The following is a 25,386-nucleotide window of genomic DNA, read 5'->3' on the forward strand; positions in this document are numbered from 1 at the left end:
ATGTGTAGGGTAGATGTTTGAGGCCCTGGATTCTCCTGGTGATGAACCTCTGTGGTCTGTCCAGTTGCTGCATGTACTTTGCGAGTTACATGCCGAAAGAAGCATTGTACTCAATAATGAGTCTTTTAAGGGAAGAATACAAGGATGTTATGACCTCCTTGTCCCTGGATGAGATACCCTTACTAATGAAGTGGGCCATGTAGAAGGCTTTCTGTACAAAGGAGGCAATATGATGGTCAAAAGTCAGTTTGCTGTCAACCTGGGTGCCCAAGTCCTTCATAACTGATTGTGTGCTTAGGATCTTGTTATTAATATAATTTGTGGGGACGTCATTCTCCCCAAATGGGATGATGATGCATTTTATGGCATTCAGTTTGAGGCCATGTTTCTGGCACCAGTCATTTGTCTTGGTGAGACTCTCTTAGAGGATGTCCACATCACTAGGGGAATTGATCACAGCTCCCAGCTTGCAGTCATCTGCAAAGCTGGTCAGCCATGACCCACTGGTTTTGGCCTGCACCTCAGAAAAGTACTGTATATCCCAAACAAAAGAGGCTCAAGACTGATCCCTGGGGTACACCGCTCGTTTCCGGACTACTGCTTGAGGTGGCTTCCTCTACTTTGACTAGGTGGGTTCTATCAGTGAGCCAGTTTGCTACCAATCTGGTAATATACCGATTGATGCCTAGTTGAGAGAGTTTATCTATTATACCTGAGTGGGGAATAGTATCAAAGGGTCAGTGTGTTCTAAAGGAGTTTATACTTAGTTCTGTTTTTGACAATGCCAGAAAGGAGTATTATATCAAGTGCTTTAGCCAGATATAGGCAGTATGTACCATTTTCTTCATGACCATTTCATATAAGGCCACCAGATTCAGTATGCAAGAACTTCCTTTGACAAAGCCAAACTGGGATGAACCCAGTGTCTTCAGGTCTCCTACATCCTTGTTAATAATTTCCATGATAATTCTTTCCATGGCTTTGGAAATAAGACTAATCAGACTAATGGGTCTGTGGTTTCTAGGATGTGTTGAGGGTCCTCTCTTATGAAGGGGATGACTGTTGTAGTCCTCCATTCACATGGCAAAAAGCCTGTTCTAATGCCATAGTTAAATAATGACTCCAGGGGTCATGATAAGTCTTATTTTAGTCTACTCAGTAGGCATCCTGGGATGTTATCAGGGCCCACTGAAACAGTGGCTTTTCGTAAGTGTATGCAGTACATGCTCCCTAGTTATAGTTGGTGGGGTATGGTTAGTGGAGTTTTTTCGAGAGGATGCTTTGGGTAAAAGAGAGTAAAGCTGGAAATGAATTTGTGTGCTAACGGGTTCGCTATATCACCAGGCTCAGTGAATGTGGTACTATTAATCACCAGTTCAGCACATTGCTGAGTACTGCCCTTGAGGTTTCTGACAGAAGGCCTTATAGTTATCTTTCACTTGAGAGGCTATCTTAATCTCAAAGTTGCCTTTGCTTGACCTATTTAGCCCTCTTAGTTGCCTGTTTACTTTGAAGAGAGAGTTTCTATCTTTATGGGAATTTTCCTTCCTGATTTTTGAATTATTTTTTTCCCTTTTGTTGTATATCCTGTTTAATTTGGGATGCCACCAGGTTGGTTTGTTTCCAGGGGTAGTAATGGGCTTACTTCTGGTGGGTTCAGCATCCTCTATGCAGCTATTAACATAGTTGTATAGTTTGTGACAGCAATTCAGCATAGGCTGCTGTGTTCTCTGGGTTTGTAGAGGGATGGAATTTTGACAATCCATCACTTAATAAAAGGTAATTTGCCTTGGAATAGTTCCTAACTGTTACTAGTTTTAATGGGATTACAGGGCTGATTTTGATTTCTGAGACAGCTTTATGGTCAAACCTTATCAGGAAGGATGAGACACTGAGGGAGGGTAAAGCATTCTCCCATATTTGTAAGCATGAGGTCCAGTATGTTGGAGCCTCTAGTGGGCATATTCACTAGTAGGGTGTTCAGTTGGGGTCTATATCACTTCAGTGAACTGTCACTTCAGCAAATGGCATTTCATCGGAAATGCCATCCATTGAATTCCCCTCATGTGATGGGCTGCGCCTCCCACAACCCCGCTAAGTATACCACCTCCAAGATCACACTACAGTGGGGAAAGGGCAAATTTCCTGATCCTCGCTGTCCTGCAGTCTCAGTATGAACAGTGCAACGAATGGCATGTTCACTGTAATTGCACTGAAAATGCTGTTCAATGAACTGCTTTTTCAATGAACTGACAGGGACCCATTAGGTTGGATGGTAAGTGGCACCAGTAGGTCCAAACATGCATTATGAGCTTCTTGGGACATGGAAGGTGACCTGTAGCTGGCTAAAATATGGTACAGGATTTTGTCTATGGTGATCTGCATATGGAACTGCAGCACTTCATTCTGTTTGACCACCCTAGAGGCGTACTCGTTATTGGTTATTTATTGAGTCACCTCTTCTTCTAGCCCTTGACTGTGTGGCTACTGGTCAAAAAGTGTGGAAGGCACTGAAACCTTGCACTGATGGGGTAGTGTCTTCCACTTTAAAACCATGTCTCAGTAACTGCACAGATGTTTAAATTTTTGAATGCAAGCAGGGCTTGGAGAAAGTGTATTTTTTTATTTAGGTTCCTGGCATTGAGCAGTAATACCTTGAGGTACAGCTGATTTTGCTGTGTTGGTAGGTTTGTCAATTTGGCTCGCCTAAAAAAGGCAATATCCAGCTGGACAAAGTTTTAGCCAGTATTCAAAAGCCTAGAGGGTGACAGGTGCAGACCATCCTTGGCAAAAGCAACGTTGTTGGTTAACCATGTCCTCCCAAAAATACAAATAGGATTTGGATCCCCTTAGAATGAAAATATCACCAACATCTTTATAGTTTGTGGTACTTATGAATGCAACCGTCTTCAGTTTTTCTCTCAGATAATAACCTGAAAATTGGGGTTTGGTTTAGCCAGGGCACCCTGGTTATTCTATCAAATAGGAGTAAATTGTTTGCAAAGGTTCATAGCCGGGCTTGGGCATAGGCCAACTAGGTGGACGCCTCTCTACCAGGAGCGATTTTCCAGTAATCTGAATGGTGTAGGTAGACCAGGATGGGGGCACTGGCTGGTGTGTGTGTGTGTGGGGGGGGCTGTAGGGTCCTTTTGCCTAGGGCACCAGTTGACCAAAGGCTGGCCCTGCATAGGTTGTTTCTCAAAATGAGAAAATGAGTTAACATTTGCCAAGTGAGAACTCAGAGATCCATTTTTAAACTTTTTTCTTAGTGGAATACCTTAATAATGACATAACTATCCCCAAACCTAACACTAAGAGACAAAAATCACAAGTCTAACACTGTAACCCAGACTAAAACTACCTCTCAACCTCTTAAAGCAAGAAATGTGGACAAACCACAAACAATGGGGGGGGGGGGGGCAAAAATAGGGACATTTTTTTTTTAAATATTGTTCTAAGAAACGGAGAATAACAGCTTTTGTATTAGCATGACGTTTCTGAAGGATATGAAGTAAGAGACTCAAATGTCTGCTATTATTTTCTGACTTAAATCCTATGTCATTTGCCAGAAAAACACAATTTTATGAGGAACAGACCAGAAATATGAGGCAAAAATCTGGACAGTTGAGAGGTTTGAGTCCCAGACCCTAGAACCTCAATCCGCTCTAAGCCAAAGCTGCCTAAAACTGTAGTACCAACCGCACAACAGTCTTTAAGAACCGTCCGTTACGTGCTACGCTACTTTCGTAAATAAACTTCTCGTTTGGTACGAGTAGCGTTATTCCTGGTCAACGAATGCAAATAAAGAAAAAGATTCGTCTAGGACGGGCTACATGTAATATTAAACCCTACCTATCTTTCAACCAACACTTAACTTTCTTGTCACAGGTGACTTATTGTAGTCCTTCCACAAGAGTGGCATCATTCTTCACCACAGAGAAGTTAAGACGACGCCCACTTCTGCGCTCTAAACCAATTAACATAAAAGCATTCGAGAAGGTATACTCTGTAACCTCGCCCACGTTGGAAAGAAGCCCAGCAGCATACAGACTTTCTTGTTTTAGTTACTACTTGATTGCTTGAAGGTTTGGATAAGGGAGTGGGACGCAATGTTATGTGGTAGACCTCAGTTGTTGCTACATTTTTTTGTACTCCGGCTTGATCGGCTTTGTACAGTGAGACAAGGAACGACTGACCGTAAGCGGTAATGTTTCATGCTTTAAATGATGTCGTGACATCACTTACACTAAAATATGGTGTAAGAATAAATGATGCAGCTTAAATGTATGTGGAATAACTTCCTGTACTATTGAGTGACTTGAGAAACAATATCATCTGCGTGAAGAACGTGTTGAAAGTATGGGGAGAAGGTCTAACAAACAGACGTATGGGGAGGGTTTCAGTTTTATTAACCCAGTGGTGAAATACCTGCTGTTTTTCTTCAATATGCTTTTCTGGGTAAGTGGTTTAGTATGTACTGTATCTAAGTTAACTAGAGTACTTTAATGTATTGCTAACGCTGTGTACATTCGTATGTCTGTGGAGCAGCCAGAAATTACAGGTGGTTCACTTTTCCAGCCTGCAGCCCCCCCCCCCCCCCCCGACTAACTTGTCTGTTTTTTTAATATGTAAGTAAATTACAGCAGTTATGCTAAATTACTTGATCGGCTAAGAAAATAACCAAGCAGGCAGTATGTGGGCACGTATTCTTGGCAGGGTAACTTGTTTATTTATTTATTTTGTTTGCCTCCCGTTTGGAGACTGTGAGCTTCCTGTAAGTGAGCTGTTTCTCAGAAATTACTGTTTGCCTCTGTCTTTTATATGGTGTATACGTTGCTACTCCCTCAAAGCTAATGACCAGACTACTCAATCACCCCTTGTGATAACGGTAGTAAACTTTGTTTTCTTTCTTTAACTCTTGTTTCCGCTAACAGGGCACGTATTGCATTATCACGTCTTTGTCCTCGACTGGTTCTGGTAGGGCACAGGGTTGACTTAGTGGAGTTCATCTGTCAGCAGTTGTCAGAGAAGAAGGTGGGGGAAAAAACGGGCGTATTGGTCACCGTGACACTTTGCTGAAATTATTTCATTAGCCTTATTGATTTCTGATGTGCCTACTTTTTATTTGTGCGTGTGTATATACCTGTTTCTAAGACTGATGAACAAAAACCTGGCCATTTCTCGAATTTATATTGGTGTTAATAGTAGTACTATATATTTGGGGTTGTGCAGGATTACCGACCTGACAAAAGAAAAAGTCATGAAGCTGCATTTGCAATTCTTCTGTGGATTTGAGGCTGTCCCTCTTTTATTTTTCTCTTGACCCCAAGTGATGCAGCTGCAAGGCAAGAGCACCTACTGTGATTGTGAGCTGTCCTTTCTCTTGATGCACCTGCAGTTTGTATCTAAAACATCCAAAATTATGCTGCGTACTGATATGCAGTATATTTGATAATTCAGAGTCTTGTTGCAGATATGCATGCTACTTTACTTTGCAAAGTTTTTTTTATTATTTCTGCATTTTTTACTTCCTGATCAAATTTAAGTTAATATTTTGGCAAATAGGTGGCAATCCACTGAGCACAGAAGAAGTTATCAGGGACCTGGGGACCCAGGTTGATATAGTCTGTCATTCGACACCCATGTAGCTAAAGTAGTTAGGAAGACCTTCTACATTGCCCACCTTATCATGAAGGGATTCTCATCTAGATCAAGGGAGGTCATAGTCTCCCTATACTCATCACTCATCAGACCAATGAATAGAGTACAATGCCCCATTCGGAATGTATCTGACCCGACACTTGCAGCAGCTGGAGAGGCCACAAAAGTTCCTCACCAAAAGGATAAAGGGTCTCAAACATCTGTCCTATGCTGCCCGACTGAAAGAACTCCAGCTCTATTCAGTCGCTTACCGCTTGCTCAGAGGTGACCTTTGCCTAACATACAAGGCCATGTCAAACCCAGATTTGATGAATATGCTTCACCTCAAAAAATCTAGATCCGTCAGAGCCACAAGGGCGGGAGACTTAAACCTCAACACGGCTATTAATAGGACGTGCTGGAGGGATAGATTCATCACCCAAAGACTCCCTATGCTGTGGAATAAAATCCCGGTATATGTGAGGCAGAGCACCTCGCTGGCCTTGTTCAAGAGAAATCTTGACCAATGGATGGGAGATCGCAGATATACCCCAGGGATTACCTCAGTGTCACTGCTCGACAGAGGCACAGCAAAATAATGGGTATAGTTCCCCATACTAAAGGGGTGGCGTAAGCCACAAAACTATGGGCTAGGCTTGTAAATGCCCTCGGGCAGATAGCCTAGTATGAACCTATGAACCTATTTGATGTAGTAAAGTATTTTGTAGGGAGGATTGCTAATACAGCGACTGTGTGTTATAACACTATGTGAAGTTCTTATAGATGATTTGGAATGTAGAGTTTATTTACCTGTGTCAAGCATGCTGCTTCAAGTCGTGGATGGATGGAACATTGTGGGAAAGTTACAGACATTACCTTTTTTGCTTAATGTAGACTAATTTATGCTTTTTTACTTTAGTAGGAATGTAAAAATAAAATCTTGTGGGTAGCTTATGTGTGATCAGATTAATTCAGTGATGTCCTGCTTATTTCATTTCAAGTTCATGGTGATATGGAGTTTATTTGACACTCAGTGGCCTCAAGTCAGTGAATCTGATTAGAATGGGATGCCAGCCCATTGCAGGATGTACATACAGCCACACATACATTTAATTGTATTACACATACAGGCACCTGCAGGCAGTTTAAGGGATTGCCAGTTTGTCTGTAGCATGCCTAATCTGGAGTGCTTGACAAAAAATGACATGGTATTCCTGTGGAAGCTAGGAGGGAAGAAAGTGATAAAGATTTGTAAGGTTTTGTTTACCAGTGTTTTAAAAGGAGGGGAAGCACCAACATCCTGGAAAAAAGCTGTGGTGGTTGTGATACCTAAATACTGTAAAGACCCTTTAGACCAAGCTTCATATAGTCCAATTTCAGTTTTAAACCATGATTATAAAGTATTTGTAATAGGTAAAATATTGACAGAGGTGGTGGCAAAACTGATAAGATATGGATCATTGTGGTTTTGTGGAGGAAAGGCAAACATTTGACAGCATTAATAGAACCTGGGCCAGCCTTTTGTCAACTGGTGCTGTAGGCCAAAGGGTTTCACAGTGCCCTGCCCCCACACCACCTGGTGCACCCATCCTGGTCTACCTACACCGTATAGATTACTTTTTTCTTCCTTTTTCTCACAGTTTGTCTTACTCTTCAGCTTCTCCTCTATTCATTCAGCATATTTTAAAGAAACCATTTATTTCTAACAAAAAAAAAAAAATAAAGAGCGAAATACTGGAAAATCGCATGTGCTAGAGCAGTACCCTAAGTGGCCACCTATTTGGCCTATGCCTAAGACCGGCTATGAATACAACAGTGATGATATAGAGGGAAGCAGAAGGTAAGAAACTAATACTGCTGTCGGTGGGTCTTGATGCAGAGAAAACATTCAGAGTAGCCTGGTATTTAATGAGTAGGGCAATAGAAGCATTTGCATTCCCTGATACAATAATAAGGTTCATTAGGAGGATATATGAGTGATCAGAGCCAAGATGTAAAGGGAGGGTTCATGTTTAAGTTGTGACTGAAAGAGGAACCAGGCAGGGTTCTTTTCTTTAAAATACTTTATTTGCTTTATATTTAGAACTATTGGCAAAGAAAAAAGGTCAGATTCAATGATGTAATTGGTATGGCAGTCAGGGAAAAGTTGGCTTTATTTACAGTCAGTGTTATTTTGTACCTGATTAAAAACAAGAAAAGGACATCTCAGTTTTGTGGAACATTTTGAGATGATTTAAAATCTCTTCAGGATATAAAACTGAAGAAGATAGTTTACAGCTATAGACTTTGTTTTTTATGTACTTAAACATTAATTGGTTTAGCTATGTACATGTTTATGAGAACACAATAAAATTAAGTATTTAATAGTACGGATAATAATATGGATATGCTTCTGTATATGGCAGCTAAGGATATGTGGGAAGAGACTAAACAAAAGATAATTCAGAAGCTGAGAAACCGAAAACTCTTGTTTATGGATAGCAAGATACAAGTAGTGAAAGTGGTTTTAGTCCCTTTAGTTTATATACAGGTCAGGCATGTTTTTATCAACCAGAGAAGAAATTGTAGACAGTAATAATGAGTTGAGGCAATTTGTCTGGAAGGGGAAGAGGGCAAGGGGCAAGATGGGGAAGTTGCTCCTTCCAGTAGAATAAGGTGGTTTAGGATTACCTGATTTTGAAGGGATATTTTACAGCTACACAATTTAGGGCAGAAAACTAATTCACAGTGGAAAGGGATAATGATGAAACAGGAGAAATTCAAGAAATAAGGAGAGAGTGCGATTTTGGACACAGATCTTAAGGAGAATAACACCCATATGGGATGTTGTGTTCATAAAGTAGAAATATTCTGAGAATTAAGCCAACGCAAGATTGGAGAAAGGAGATTTTGCAAATATGGGTGATGGTGATTAGGGGTACAGAGAATAGGCGAGAGAAGGCTGGAATTTACTGGAAAAACTGGTACAGAAGCCAATGCATTTGGAGCAAATAACTATAGAGTGAAAAATAATAGACTGAGAAGAGGCTAAGGAAACAATTGGAATATAGGCTAGAGACTGCCTTTCCTATCAGGGATCGATATCTGAGTATAGATAAAGAGAAAGGGATAGGGGAATATTAAGTGAAATACCGCATAGTAGCTATTAAAAACAGTCAGAGGTGGATAGAAAAGGGTTTCCTATTAGCTTGTCTAACACTCCAAAGAGCAAACTCTCTTTGATCGACAGCTAATAGATGAAACCACAAAGTCGAACGGCCAGAGCAGAGATTTTTTTCCCAGCGGAAAAAAATCGCTGGGCCATTGTCGGGACTTTGCGGTTTCCTCCACTGTGGTGCGATCTTGTAGTTGGTATGTTTAAGTAGGGGGGTGTGGAAAAAATCGCTGTTCGATGTGCTGTTCAGCTTTTTGTGGTTTTGTCTATTAGCTATCTATCAAAGAGCGTTCGCTCTTTTGAGTGCTTGACAAGCTAATAGGAACCCATAGAAAAGATAGGGAAGGCTGTTTAAGCAATTCGAAAGGAAATGATGGGAGGACATATGCATTGCTTCCAAGTATGCAACAAAGTCTAGAAGCCTAGGGATTTTTGCTAGGAAGTGTTTGCTTAAACAAATTTATACCCAAAGCAGGCTTTTTCCTTGGGTAGATGGCAAATGTTGGAGGTGTGATGGGGAAGAAATCTGTAACTGGAAACATGTTTCGGATGTGTAATGAGTTGGTAGACTTAAAGAATTACCTACAGATTACTCTGTCAGAAATAGTGGGCAAATGGGTGTAACTAAGGCAATGATTCTTTTCAGCTGGAACACAGGATCTGAATTGCCTAGATAGAATAATTTATTTATTTATTTATTGTCGTTGGTTTACCAGGATAGTCCATTGGGCCATAAAGAACCCGTTTTCAATGGAGTCCTGGGGAGAAAAGCTCCAACAGAATGTATTTTCAACATTTAACAGTAACAATTTTAGTACAGAGAGTTATTAATAATTATGTATACAAAAAAGTAGAACTAATCACATTTAGAAAAGCAATCATAACAGTTAATACAATAAGAAGAAACCTACAAGTAATGGAATAAATGTAAAACATTAATACTGATTAGAGAACAAATTTCATAGCTACAGGTGTAGAGTAGAGCTAGTTATGTGGGGTGGGAACAAGAGCATTCCCACCGTGAAGCTAGATGAAGGTGGAGAGACTTTTTGAAGGCAGAGTGGTTAGAGGTGGTGCGGATGAGTGGAGGTAGGGAGTTCCACAGGCGAGCGAGGCTGAAGGAAAGAAGGTTTTTGCCTGGGGGATGAGTTGGTTTGTGTACTTCGAGTAGATTTTGATTATTTGACCTTAGAACTCTGTTAGGTAAGTGCATTTTAAAGGCAGAGGAAAGAGAGGGACAGAGGGAAGGGTTGAGAATAAGCTTATGGGCTAGAGTTAGTTGAGTGTAAGTTAGTTGATTGGGAAGTTCTAGCCATTTTAGGTTATGGAGGGAGAAACAGTGGTGGGTGGAGGACTTTTGGCTGGTGGCGAATTTTGCAATTTTGTTATAGCAGGAAGTAAGTTGTTTTTTTTAACAAGGACTGAAGATTAGTTAGTAGTGGGGCACCATATAGAAGGGATAAGGTTTTGTTCAGTTTAGTATTGTTGGCTGCCAAAAAAGCAATCACTAGAAAATGGAAATCTAAACCAACTGTATTTGAACTATGGAATGTTATAACTTGAAGGCAATATCTTTAGAAAAGAGAAGGAGCAAATTACATAGATAAAATGGAAATTGTTTTAACTATACTGCAGAATAGTGTTCTGGCGGAGGAGTGAGGTTTAAGGGAAGGCAGGAATTGAGCAAATTCTGTAATGTCGGACTGATTAGCTGTGAAGAAAAAAAGTATATGTGATGTATATAAAAGGAAAAAAATGTTAATATGGTTTGTTTTCTTTTCTGTTAATGTATGTTTGCCTGTGTCTTAATAAAGGTATCAAACAAACAAAAAAAAAAAGAGAGAGAAATAGCAGAGAATATTGTCTGTAATGTACATATTTGAAAAGAGTGAAGTTGATGAGAGGAAGAAGTTTACGATTCAGACCTCTGAGTTACTACCATTACTTTTGCTAATAAAATAATGTAAAATCTCCTGCTGGCCACTGTGTACACATTAGTGAGGTCGCAGATTAAAACAATTTTATAATTTTTATTGGTCAGTCTTGCCCCAGATCCTGATGCAGAACCTTCTTTGAAGCTGTTATGTTTACTCTTCCCAACTAAACCACATTCTCAGAGTTGCAGAAATGTAACCTGAAAACACAAGCTTACAATTTAAAATCTTTCTGCTGTTTAATTCCATGTGCTGCGCTGTCATTATCTTGAGCATAATTCTCAAATGTCCAGATTTTTATAGATTGTCCAGATTTTTGCCTCATGTTCTTGGTCTGTTCCTCATAAAATCTGTGGTTTTTTGGCAAATTCCTGAGTATGGAATTCACTAGATAATGACATTTGAGTTTCACATTTCATGACCTTCAGAAAATGCATAACACATTTTTTTCTTTTGCAACTGTCTAAGTTTATAAGAGCAGTATTTCAAATCTGCCCCTATTTTTCGGCTTTTATCCCACCATTGTTTTAGTCTCTGTCCAGATTTCTCATGCTAAGAGGTTGAGATATCTTGAGTAATCTTCATACAAAGGAAAAAAAAAAATACCCCAAATCATTGCTAACATCTCTAAGGTGTACAATTCATTGCTCTGTCCATTTTTTTCCAACAAATGATGGTTTTATCCTTTCCCTGTGATGATTGTAAAAAAAAAATAGCTCTCTTTACTGTTTACATTCCCCAAGTAACACCAGCTCAACTTTTAGAGGAACATCTGTCTTTGCTGCCTGCCATCATCTACCGAGAAGCAGTCATTATTGGTGGCAGTAGTATTGCTTGACAATCTCTTTCTTCTCCTAAACCTACCTCTGTTGCAAGTCTGTACAACTTCACACAACTTGTTGCCTCTCCATCAAGGTACAGCAAACATTTCAGAATGTCTTCTGTTCTAGACTGGGCCTTTACATCTTAGTGAAGTAAAATCGTCTCCTGTGGTACTCTTCCAAACTCTTGAGTGAATCAGAATGTTTGCAAACTCACCCCCAAAAACAGTCTGCATCTTGGATCAGTTTAACAAAGATGAATTCTTAGAAACACTGAAAGCTTGTAACTGGCATCTAACAAAAACTCTCCCTGTGGATGGAGCAGTTTTATGTTTAATGATATCTTTCTGAGTGTATTAAACCAGCTAGTTCCAACCAGTATCATATTTAACTTTCCTCTTGGCTCACAAAAACTGCTAAATTTATGAGAAACTGAGATAAAGCCTGGAAATCGTGGCTTCCCTAATAAGAAACCAATCTCCAAAATTTCCTAAAGCTCTGCAGCAGAACCAAAAAAGTCAGTCGGGGGCTGATTTTTTTTTTAACGCTACACTTCAGTCCAGAATACCAACATTAAGAACCCCAAACAGTTCTGGTCCACCATTAACAATCTGCTAAATACCAGGCCCTCAGCTCAGCCAGTCTCTACTACTACCAACCATATCAAGACTATTTGTGATTGTAGCTCAGTGTGTGTGTATGTACCTTTAAGAAGCTATCCAAGGGAGGGCTTGCGCAAGTGTATAAATACTGAGCATGTGCAAGTCGGACTGCTATTTTATAGTAAGCTGTTGAGATGCAAGCATGTATGTATGTAAGGTCTGTCTGTTAACCAGTTTGCTTATATTTTATGATGCTGCTATTCATCCTTGTGTTTCTAAGTAGTAAAGCATCTAAACGAAGTACTCCGCCTGCTTGACATCTGTTAGGGAGGGGACGAGTGACACTAATTCTACTCATGCTTTATTCATTGTCACCTCACTCGTAAACACCTATCCCACACTCCACCCCTCTGTGCTGTCCTCTAAAATCCCAGTCTGTCACATCAACCCTGTTTCCATCTCTGCCATCATAAAACTACTGCACAAGCTAAAAAACACTGCACTCGCTGCTGACAATCTTACCTCAGATTACATTAGCATGGCTGCGGACCCCTTTAGTATACTGTCTCTCACTCCTTATAAATGGATATAGCCAACAAATCTATTTACTCATCATCTGGAAAAGTCCCCAATTATTTCGCTCATGGAAAGGTGGAGACTGAATTGAATTCTGTAGTTACAGCCGTATAGCCTTTTTCTCCACTGTCAAATATCCTAAGTGTATACAGAGCCAACTTCTCAAATACTAGATGGCAACTAAGTCCCTCCCAGAACATAAGGAAAAGACCCCAATACCTTTTGATTATAGGGAAACCTTGCTCAACAGTTCTCTCATCTTCTGTTGAGAAAATTGCTTTTCACACCAAAATCTGCATCCTATATAAAATAACTGCTTCATTACCTCTTCAAACAACACAGCTGTCAGTCTTGTCGCACACAGAACTATTTGGTGACATCATAAATAGCCACTTAAAGTTTTGATAATTCAAATACAACAAGCTGTCATGAAAATCTTATATCGCAGCAAACACCTTGTAACCAGCAATGGGGGGGGGGGGGGGGGGGGTCCTCTATACGCTGCCTCCATATACACCATCCTTCAGCAGGCTTTACTGACAAAAACCGAACAATGCTATAATATGGTAGCTAAATTCGCCACTAACAAATCTGCAAAATTCCCCCATTACGTATCCTTATAAAGAGTTGGTGTAGACGTTCTAACCAAGGTATCTGTCACCCATTTTAGCAACTGTTCATAATATAATCTGCAAACCAGGAAACAGTATTGCACTGCAGCCTTGGTAGAACCTTACACCCCTACATGATCACTATGCTGCACTTACAAGTTCCTGTTAACCACAAGTGAAACCCACAACTCTGCTGGTCAGTCCCTATGTTCATATTGTTTCCAAAATTTAGAGTTTTATCCCCACCAACATCAGACAACAGACCACCCTATCCAGATGCAAATACTTGCTAAAGCAGTATTTTAAAAACACTTGACTCTGGTCTTGCACCTCCTCTGGCTAGACTACTACTGCTGTTACACACCTGCATTACCCCATATACCACAACAAAGCAAATTCTCAATTTCTGTAAGTCTTTTTGAGTTTCTAATACCATGATGGAAAATGGATCCCATTCCTAAGTCAAAGTACGATTAAAGTTCATGAAATTAGTATTGTCTCAATCTTTTTAATGTTAGCCAAAAGTGCTCTTCGCAGCACCTGCAGTGTGCCTAGTAATGACTCCTCCTGCAATTCGTATGGAGTTACATGTATCGATAACTTACCTAAATATGATTGTCGATTCTTTTTTAATGGAAGTTGTGGATCAGTTTTCTTTACAGAAAACACTGCAACTGTAGAATGTAGGTTGAGCATAGTATATACGTTTCTTATGTTTTGTCAGGGGAATGTCAGGTATTTGGCCTTCTGAGAATGGCAATGATAGTAGGCTTGGATGTATGTTTATTACTCTGAAAAAAAATGTAGTATGCATGGCTTGGGTACTCATGTTTACTTTGTGTATTTTGTGTGTGTTCACAGGCTAGACCACTGTTGTGGTAACGCCTGTAGAGGCTGAGGCAGGACAACAGGCTGATGTTGGCAACCATGCATGGTCTGACTGTGATGACTCTTCAAAAAGTCCTGACTGAATCAGATGAGACCTTAGCACACCCTCTATCCTGGGTGGATGGATGTTTACATGCAGTACAGTGTGAAGATGTAGCCTAGCCCACAGACTAACCAGTGTCTGTACAGTCTGTGTTTACTGTCCACAGTGGCTAAGAGATCTCACTCAGCTGTGAGCACCAGCATTTTCCCTTGTAGCTGCAGTAGCATATGGATGCACTGCATCTGGTGTGGGTATACCCACTATAGTGCAGCCCTTCAAAGATGCTAGACGCAGCCACTTGTCACAGTTAACTCCTGGCATGCAGAGGATACACAGGATCATTCAACAGATGTGCTGGAATGTCCTCCAGGCACAGGCTGCTGCTGCCCAGTCCAGCAGAGTGTGGATTGCCATGTTGCATGGCATTTCTATGGATGACAACCAGCAATGTCAGCAACTTTGTGTGGAGGAGTCCAGGAACTCTGTAACAGTTGATTAATGATTGATCTTATGAAATCTGTGGTGGCTGTCATTTCTTCTGTGGTCAGCTCCATGTAGAGAGTTGCCAGTGCCACTGTCACTGACCAAACTGGCAGTGTTGTCTGAGGGTGGGGCAGTGTATGGACTCAGGGTGGCCATATGGGGGGGGGGTATTGCAGGCACACAGTCCTCACGTCTGCCAGGAAATATAGGACTTTCTGCCACCTGTTGTCTTTAGTGGAGAGAACAGCCAGCCTCCAGTAATAGGACACTTGATCAGCAGTTTCCACCAAGATCACATGCTCACGCTCTTTATTTATTTTACATTTGTTTACCGGGAAAGTCCGACTGGATACAAGTCCATTTTCAACGGCGGCCCGGGGATATGGCATATATATATATCAGGACAACATGCTCGTGATTAACAAACATACATATAGCATATATACACACAACAGGACATCATGCTAGTGATTAACGTTTCTTACAGTAGACAATCAGAGGTACATTTTTTTTTTGTCTTTTGCAGTTATAAGTTTTGTAAGGTAAATGTACACGGGTTTGGAAGCTTTTAGGGGAGAAACTGTTTATATGTAGCTGTACACTGACATTCTCTTGGTCTCCACCTAGATCACATGCTCACGCTCCCATGTTATCCTTGCCATGGGAGATGCTGAATCATATAGTGTGCCAAAGGAGTAGACCTAGTTCACTGCCACATAGTAGCACCTCAGCCCCAGTGACGGCAGAGAATTTCCCTGGCACAGAATACCTGCAACCTTGAAACTCCTGTTTCTGCTTGTTTTGATATTCTGCCCCCCCCCCCCCCCACACACACACACACACACATTCCATGAATTTAGATAGCCATGTGTTACTGTGTCCCTCAGCAGCTTCATACAGGACAATGACGGTGTCCCACTCTTCTTTGTGGTGCATGTGGAGATGTCTGAGGACCAGCAAGGCCCAGCCAAATCAGTGAAAAGCATAACTTGATACTGACAGCGCACTGGCACTGTGCTCATCAGAGCCCCTAGTTCTGAACTAGATGTCACTGCTTTGCTTGTGCCTCCATGCGTTGCGTCCATTGTTGTCGGATGAGGGGGGGTGGAACTGCTGTATGACTTCTGCTTGCTCCTGTTTGGCGGATGTTGCTGTGCCCATCATCCCCAGATGTTGCTGTGCCTTCTACACCAGATCTATGTGGGTGGGTTCAACTGTACCTTCATTTTAAGGCTGGGTTGTTTGTTTTCTCATGATCCTATTGTGCTACATAGCACATATGTGAAACAGTCTAGCAGGTTGTGGCAAGGTTATAGTACTTTGTTTCCCAGACACACCAAGGCAGCAGAAGCAGATTTTGAGCTGGCTTGAACATGTACTTTGTGATATGGGGTTTGTGTTTGTGCTCTCTTGTACTGGTTTCAGTACAACTCTATGGGTTCTGTATAGGTGTCGGTAGCCACAGTCGTCCTCTCCAGTGTTAGTTGTAGCACATTAATACATGGGGGGATACTACATTTGAGCGTACTGCATATTTTTTAATTTGGCTATAGTCCCTGTACTTACTGGCTCATTGGCTTTGTATACTGCACCTACCTGCAAAGGTGACAATATCTATGAGGGTACTGTTTATTGAATAATGCAAAATACCTGGATATTGTATGGACACATTATAGTTGTTATCCCGTTTCCATTGCACTCTGTCTGGCAGTTTGTGAAATGTTAGCCTTTCACGTTTACAGATCTCTCTGGCTACAAACCTACGTTGGGCCTTTGTAGCCTATGGCGTCCAGTACCTCGGGAAGAAAATGTCACAAAATCCATAAATAATTACATCAGTCTCTACTGGTCTACTAGGATACTGGGTGATTGTACCTTGCTCTCTACAGGGATAGGTAGGGAAACACATTCCTGTAGATTCCGCTTGCAGCGATAGCTGTCGATCAGGCTTCTTGCAACATCTTAAAATATGCAGAACTGATCAAAACGTTCCTTGTCACGTACGAAAGTGAATTGCTGTCAATTGCCAGTGCTGTTTTCTTTGTTTCCGGACACCCATTGGTGCATGAGATAGTAAGTGCTGACATTCTTAATTGTTAGATGATGCTGTGCGATTGATGTTGCGATTGCAAACATTTTTGCTCCCTGTAGCTCTGCTTTTCTTTGTGGCACATATTGCTAAGCAGTTTCTTGCCATAATGATTGAATTATGGCAGTGTTCCCCTTGTTTATATTTGCATATCGTTATGTGCACGTATTCCATGAAGCACACTTCTGCTCGCTGCAGCATAATGTTGTGAATTGCTGAAAGTGTGCAGTTGACTGTTTCTCATCCAGCTGCAAATTGTGGAGTATCCAAATTTGTCCACAAATCCAGACCCATATGTTTGGACTTTGGAACTGTCATTCTGGCTTATTAACCCCCCCCCCCCAAAAAAAAGTGGGTGTTGTGGCTTTTTGTTTACTTTCAGTGTATGCTCATCTTATGGATTTTTTTTTTATTTTTTTTAGAATTCATTTCTCTTTGCTTACATATTTTCTGTGTGTTTTATAGCAAGTTTGTAACCAGAATGGGTCGGTTCTTTCAGTCAGCGCCTTACCACTTGAACAAATTACAAGGATGACCCAGGAGCTCTGTTCTGATGAGTATTTTGTACATTATGCAAGTAAGAGGGTTTAGAGAATCAAACCCTGGGTGTTAAAATCATTGTCGGACTGCGTTAATAAGAATTGTAATGGCAGTGAGCTGCATACCTCTCAACTGTCCATATTTTTGCAGAATGTCCAGATTTTGGGGGCATATTCTTGGTCTTTTCCTCATAAAATTTGTGGCTTTATGGAATATCACTGGGATGATCTGAGGATTGAAGTTGCTAAATAATGACATACATTTGAGTTTCAAACTTGAAATCCTTCAGAAAATAGATGTTAAATCAAACTCTTACTATAGCAACTTTCCAAGCTTATAAGGATGATATTTTAAAAAAGTCCCTATTTTTTGGGCCTTTGTTCCCCTATTTTGTCAGGCTTTGTCCAGATTTCTTGCATCAAGAGATTTTGAAGTATGTTGAGCTGGTGTATGTTAGTGCACAAGCTTATAACATCAATAGGCATTGCAAAATACCTGTAAAAGTCTAGTTGGTAAAGTTCAAAATGCATTTAGATTACAAATAGTAAAATTGCTGACTTAAATGATGGCATTGCAAATAATAAATGTGGCCATAGTGATCGACATGCCTAATGGTAGTGATGTAGCATACAAATGATGAATGATTGACATGTCATGCAGATTTGCCTGTGACATCTCAAGCAGTTTACCTGCTTCCTCAAAGTAGTGCGATCTTGGAGTTGCTATATTTTGTATTTATATACACAGGGGTGCAGGGAGGCTGGGCCCCCTGCAAAAAGCACAGGAAAAAAAATATTTGTGAGCTACATGGAACAGGATGTGTGCCAGAAACTCTTAAAGCCAGAGGTTGAAAACATCACATTCAGATGATGTTTATTGTTAGAATGTTATTATTAAAATGATGAGAAAATCAAATAGAACTTAAATAATAGACTGTTAGTAACAACATTTAAAAAAAAAGTGTAGAAAAAGATAAAAAGTACAAGATAATACACTCTGAGCAGTCCCTCTTTTATAAAAGATAAAGTAAAAGATTTTATTTTGCCGGCAAGGTTAATTTCACTTTCAGTGTTTACCATATGCCGGTAATAACGAATGAATATTCATGCAGACTTCTTTCCATCTTCATGTTTATTCGTGTGGGCAGCCTGTTGGGCGGGCCTTGCTACTGCCCACCAGAGGGGGGGGGGTATTGTTGTAAAACAAAATGTTCATTCTGATTTATTTCATCCACAGCCAGTCAGGAGGGCCTGATTGGGCTATTTAACTCTGTCCCTGTAGTACTTACATGCAGTCTGACTTCATATGCTCCTTCAGTTTACCTTAAAACTTTGGCAGGATATGTTTGTACTTCTGTGTTTTGAATTATTTGTTCTTTGTTGTAATGAATTTAAGCTTATGTAAACCTGCCTCCAGGTATTGCTGTTTATTTGTTAACCTTGCTAGATTGCCCTAATAAGTCTTTAGCTTCCTTTTACAGTTTCACTATTCGAGTGATGATGTAGACATGTGATTGACAAAGGAGCACAAGTAATTAAACACCATAACAGGGGAATTACTTAAAAAGGATACAGAAAAGTACCCAGAAAACTCCATTTTGTACACTCCACCCACCCATTCAAACCTTTCTGTTTTTGATTTATTTATTTATTTTTTATTAGGATTTGCTTAAAGATTTCATTTTAAGCAGATTGTGTGCAGCTCTGTTTTGCAGAAATTAGTTTATTCAGCTGTAGGCATATTTTGACATTTGTGTTCCTGCGATGTAGAGTTCCAGCATTGCACAACTTTTTGAATGCTTGTAATATTTTGTTAAATCCTTTGCTCCAGTGCATTCTGTCTGAATTTTCATGTGTTGCTTAGCAACATGACCTTATATAGAAAAATTGTGTGTGTGTGAGAGAGACTGGAAAACTTGCTATTACTGTAATTTTGATATGTAATGTAAATTGCATGAAAGGATTTCACATGCGTATTTTCCTTTGCTTCTACTTTTGTGTAGTTAGGCAAGCTTGTTAATCATTTTTCTGCCGTCTAGGGAGTGATTTTAAGTTATTTGCTTCAGTTAACATGCCTTTAGTTGTGAAGGTTAATGTGTGTACCATTTGTGAAGAAATTTATGAAATGCTAATTTTTATCCCGCATGGTATCAGATGAATGAAGCAAGGTAACTTCCTTGGCATCCAGTTCAGCAAACAGCTTCTGGAGTTCTTTTCTTTGGCATGGTTGTTTAGTGTATTTGCCGTTTGTACGGATATTCAGGGATTCTAGTCCATTCATCCATCCATTTTCAGTACCTGCTTTGCCTCTTTTAGGGCTGGGAGTGCTGGAGCCTCTCCCACTATGGAATGAGTATAAGGCGGGACTAGTCCTAGACTGACCACCAACCTGTCCCAGGACACACTCACACCCAGAAGTAATTTTAACATTGAAAGTTTACTTGTGTGTCTGTCCTTGGGATTTTAAAAAAGCTCCCTTAGTGTGAGCCATGTGTGCTTTGTAGTCTCGCATCCTAATTAAACGCATGCTGATGCATGCTAGTCCAAGCATAGTTCTGACGTCAGGATGTTGAGTGTGGTTTTGAAATGCAAGTCTGTGCCCCTGCTGCTATTTTGCAATATGCTGCTGCAGTTAACCTATATTTTATTTATTTTATTTTCCATTTGTTTACTGGGTTAGTCCGACTGGGCACAAGGTTACCTTTTTCAGTGGAGGCCTGGGGAGAAAAACTCCAGATACATAGTAAAATAAAAAACCTTCAGATACATAGTAAAATAATTATAACATAAAATAATAACATTTATATAAACATAGCTATTTTGTACAAAGAGCATGGAACATGTAAATGGAGTAAAGTCAGCGTTATGTAAATGATGCAGCATACAGTGGTTAGAATATCAAGAAACAAATTAAACAAGATATACAACAAATATACAGTTGCTTGAACATAAATTCAAAGAGAAGTTTCCATAGATAGACAGGGTCATAAACTAGAAATCATAACTATAAAGGTGGCCTAAACACCTGGTTCACAGTTTTTGTTCTTCTTACGGCTTTTCCCGGTTAGGGGTCACCACAGCGGAACTCTGGTCCACTAATAATTGGCAGTAGATTCTTAGGTTGCCTAGGTGCCAGCTCGACACCCAACCTTCAACGAAGGCACGCCCATTCACGCATGTCTTTCGAACGCCACTCGACCGCGGGGAGGACATGCAGACTCCACACAGAAGGCACTCCAGCCGAGAAGCGAACGGGAGAACCTCTTGCTGTGAGGTGATAATGCTACCGCTGCACCACCACGGGTGTAAACACCTGGTTCACAGTACTATGCACTAAGTGAAACTACACAGTACACCTGCTATCTAGGGATGTTGAAAGCCACAAACAGGTGAAATTAGTCTGGTTCTGTACAGGAACATATCCAAGTTTTGAATAGGAGATCTTTTAGTAGGGTTTTGAAAGTGCTATTTGGACATCTAATGTCAGGGGGTAGAGAGTTCAGGACATAGCAACTGCATAGGAATAAAGAGTCTGGCCTGAGCTATATAAGCAGTTGGTAACGGTCAGTAGGGTGGTATTGGAAGATCTTGGTTGACACACAATATTATGGAGGGTGAGCAGACCAGAGAGGGCAGGTATTTTATTTGGTTGTTAATAGCAGTTGATGGGTCAGGAGAAGTTGATTGTATTTTAGTAGGTTAATGAGTTCTAATCATCCTAGTTGTCTTGGGGAGAGGCAGTGGTGAGAACAAAACTTAGCATTGGTTGCATATTTTGAGATTTTATTGTAGCAAGTAGATAGTTTCAGACGGTCAGACTTGTTTAGGTGCATTAGAACTGGAGAAGCTTATAGTAAGGTGGAGAGTAGATGGGTACGAGAGGTAGTGATTCGGGATTCCTGTGTGAGGAAGCTCTTGCAGTGGTAGAGTGAACCTAATTTTTATGAACGTTGGCAATTGTTAGTGCTATATGTTTGTCGAATTTTAGGTTTTGGTCAGTTGTTGCTCCTAGTAGCTTGGCTTGAGTTACTCGTGTGATAAGGGTATTGCTGGATGATGATGTTGAGAATGGCGAGGTGGATGTGAAAGTTTTGGATGGGTGGAAGATCGTGAGTTGGGCGTTAGATGGGTTTAGTACGAGTTGGGAGGAATTTATCCATTTTTCTGTAGTAGTGAAGGCTTCCTGGGTTCTGTCTTGGAGCACTTGTAGAGAGGGGGCTGAGCAAATAAGGGTGGTGTCATCAGCATATTGTACTATATTAGTTTAAGTAGCCGAGGGGAGGTTATTGGTAAAGATGGAAAATAGTAAGGGACCAAGAATGGATCCTTGCGGAGCACCTATCTCACTGGGAGGAGAGTGGAGAGAGAGGTATCCCATTTAACAGCTTGTTGCCAGAGGGACAGATCATTTTTAAACCACAGAGAGGAGTTATCCAGATTGAACTCTCGATAGTAATTTTGCAGTGGGATACTGTGTCAAATGCCTTTGACAGGTCTAGGTAGACAACGGATACTAAGTTACCAATATTTTCTTTGTTGGTTGATGTGGACAGTAAAGGATATAAGGGCAGAGGTGGTACTATCATTTGGCCAAAATCCATGTTGGGAATGTGCTAGGAGATTATACTGAAGAAAATGATTCAGTAGTTGGGTACGTACACATTTTTCTAAGATTTTTGATAGGGGAGATAGTATACTAAGTTCTGTCAAGGAACCACCTTTGTGTAGGGGGACAATTTAAGAAATTTTCCAGAGAGAGGGGACAGTGCGTTCAGCTATGGATCTATCTGAGGTAATCAGCGGGGAGTTTATCGGCAACGAGAGTGGTGGGTTTCAGTTTGGCAAGGTGTTTAAGAATTAGGTCAGTTAGAACTGGTTTAAGAGAGAATTGGGTGTTGGTTTTATGGTGACAGTTTTGTATTTTGGAGTATTTGTAGTAGTAGAGGGGAAACTCTTGAATAACTTTTGGATGGTGGAGGTGAAATGGCAATATCATTATCACCTTCACTGTTAGGGTTTGGGGAGGTGATTTTGACTGGTTGGAGAATGTGGTTGATTGCGGACCAGAATTTTTGTGGATTTTTGGGGAGAGTTTTTTGTAGCTGGATATAACTTATTTTATCATTACGTATTTGTTTTTGCTTTGTCTAGGAAGTATTGTCGATTTGTACTTGTTTCTTTGGTACGCTAGCTTGTCCAAGCTATGTCTCATTGTTTGAGTAGGGATCTTGTGTCATTTGAGATCCAGGGAGCTGAGTTGGTTGTTTTAGTACAAATTATATGTTGTGGGGCCATAAGATTAAGGATACCTAAGAAGGTAGTATTAAAGTACTCAAAGGCTTCATCTAATGGTAGAGTTTTAAGAGGTGACCAATTTATTTATTTTTTAAGGTGTTGATGAATTGGTCTGGTAGGAATTTTTTGGAACTACAGATAGAAAGTAGGATGGGGAGTTTTATGGGTTTTGTGTGCTGTCTTCGAATGAATGTGGGTATGTGATCACTGATAGTCTGGTAACGTACCAGATATATTAGCAGATGAAGGCTTGTTGGTTAGGATCTAGTCTAATATGGATTCATTTTTGGTGGATTTGTGTATATGGGTGGGGGTTTGGATAAGCTGTGTGAAGTTAAATAGGTTTAAGTGGTACTTTGGGGGGGGGGTTGCCATGATGGAGGCCCAGTCAGTGTTGAAGTCCCCCAGGATAAGTGTCTCCTGAGGGGAGGGCATTGGAAGTCCAATGTAAAATAGACTCTAGGGTGGCAATATTGTCACAGGGTGGCAAGTAGACACCTATAATGTTGAGTTGTTTCTGCTGGTTTAATTTTATATTTGCAAACAGGATTTCTGCATAGCAGAAAGTGGGGATATCTTTACGCATTTGTTGGAAAGTGAGCTTGTGCGTGTAAAGTAGGGCAATGCACCCACCTCTTTTAGCTATTCGATCACATCTAAGGATGTTGTAGCCAGGAGGGGCTATGGTGGTATCTTTGATGTGGGACTTGAGCCAGGTCTCTGTTAGGAGTACAGTGTCAGTGTTATAAAAGGATATAGAGGCTTGTAGCTCTTCAATTGTATTCATGATGCTGTGGATGTTTATACTGAGTATTAAGAGGTCAGAGGGTTTTTGCTTGCAGGGGATATTAGGTCCATGTAGGTTTGTAGTGGTGAGTATAGTGGGGGGTCTGGGGTAGGGTGGTTGTCCCCACTGAGTGCAGGTTGGTTAGTAGCAGTGGACAGGGTTTTTGCTTGCAGGGGATTTTAAATCCATGTAGGTTTGTAGTGGTGGGTATAGTAGTGGAGGGGCTTTGGGTAGGGTGGTTGTCACCACTGAGTGCAGGTTGGTTAGTAACAGTGGCCAGGGTTTTTGCTTGCAGGGGATATTGGGTCCATGTAGTTTTGTAGTGGTGGGTATAGTAGTGGAGCGGCCTGGGGTTAGGGTGGTTGTCACCACTGAGTGCAAGTTGCTTAGTAGCAATGGCTAGTGTGTGTAAGTAACGGGCGATCCATATTTTGTGTGAGTAAACTGGGTAGTTTTTTTATAATTAGTTTCTTTCGTAGGTGAGCTTTCTGAGCTCAAAGGGGGTGTGGTTAAATATGGTAGGTGAAATGTATATGCGATTATTGTGGTGAGTGTTTGAAAAGTTTAGCGTAGGGGAGTTTAGGTGATTGTGTTAGTGATAGTGACGTGGTGGGAAGTTAGATGGTAGCCTAGGGAGAGGAGAACTGCTAAGAAAAAAGGAAATGTAAGCATGGTGAGAGTTGAAGGGAGTGGTGGTAGTATATGTGTAGTTAAGTTATCTGGTTTGGGAGTTATTGGAGGGAGAAAGGATAGTGTGATGTGGCAGAGCACCACAGAACAAATTAATGAGCAGGTGGTTCATAGGTTGGTACAAGGCTATTGGTCCTAGGGCCTATGCAAGCCTAGCCATAACAATTCCCTGGATATTTCTTCCCACAATATTTACTTCTCCAGGCCCCTGTCTAGCAGGGCGACTGACATGATCCCCGGGGTGAATTTCCTATCTCCCATCCAATCATCCAGGTTCCTTTTGAAGAGGGCCAATGAGGCACTCTGCTTGATATGTATGGGCAGTCTATTCCAGAGTATGGGGAGTCTCTGGGTCAGGAACCTATCCCTCCAGCATGTTTTGTTCATTGTGATGACAAGGTTTAGATCCCTGGAGCATGCGACTCTGAGGGATTGGGATTTCTTTAAGTGGAGCATGTCCAATAGCTCAGGGTTTGACATGGCCTTGTATGTTAAGCAGAGATCGCCTCTGAGTAGACGATATGCCACAGAGTATAGCTGAAGTTTTTTTAGACGGTCAGTATATGGCATCTGCTTTAGGCCTGTGATTCTTTTAGTGAGGTATTTCTGTGGCCTTTCCAGCTGTTGCAGATGTCTTGTGAGGTACATACCAAATGGGGCATTATACTCTATAATGGGTCTAATGAGGGATGAGTACAGCGGGACAATTACCTCCTTTTTTCTGGATGAAAAGCCCATAGTGATGAGGTGTGCCACATATGATTTCCTGACTGTTGTGGCAATGTGGTTATCGAAAGTGAGACCACTGTCCACCTGTGTCCCTAAGTCTCTCATCACACTTTCGATGTTTAGTGTCCTGCCACCTATATGGTAATTCATGGGTACATGTTTTTTTCCAAAGGGAATAACTATACATCTCTTGGCATTAAGCTTGAGCCCATGGCTCTGGCACCAGGCATCTGTTTCTGTAAGGCCCTTTTGTAGAATATCCACATAATTTGGGGATTCAATAATGGCACCCAGTTTGCAGTCATCTGCAAACTTTGTTAGCCAGAGTCCCTTAGTGTTGGCCTGTACTTCAGAGAAGTAGATGCCAAACAAGAGTGGTCCCAGGAGTGAACCCTGAGGTACTCCACTTGTCACTTGTCTGGAGCTGGATTTGGAGTCGGCTACTTTTACTGTCTGGGTTCTGTCAGTAATCCAGTTAGCAACCCATCGAGTGACGTAGGGATTT

The 25,386-nt window shown here is 40.9% G+C and overlaps 1 protein-coding gene across 1 annotated transcript in view; it reads left to right on the top strand.

Annotated features, from left to right (window-relative positions):
• Positions 1-4,028: 4,028 nt before the first annotated feature.
• The window catches only part of TSPAN33 (tetraspanin 33), a 792,963-nt gene continuing 771,605 nt past the window's right edge, over positions 4,029-25,386 (top strand). The window contains exon 1 of the mRNA XM_044088828.1: positions 4,029-4,458. Coding sequence (XP_043944763.1) covers positions 4,360-4,458 — 99 coding nt within the window. The 5' untranslated portion in view covers positions 4,029-4,359. The remainder of the gene's footprint in view (positions 4,459-25,386) is intronic.

This window comes from Protopterus annectens, chromosome 11.part0, assembly GCF_019279795.1.
Source record: "Protopterus annectens isolate FY-2018-M chromosome 11.part0, PAN1.0, whole genome shotgun sequence".
NCBI lineage: Eukaryota > Metazoa > Chordata > Ceratodontiformes > Protopteridae > Protopterus > Protopterus annectens.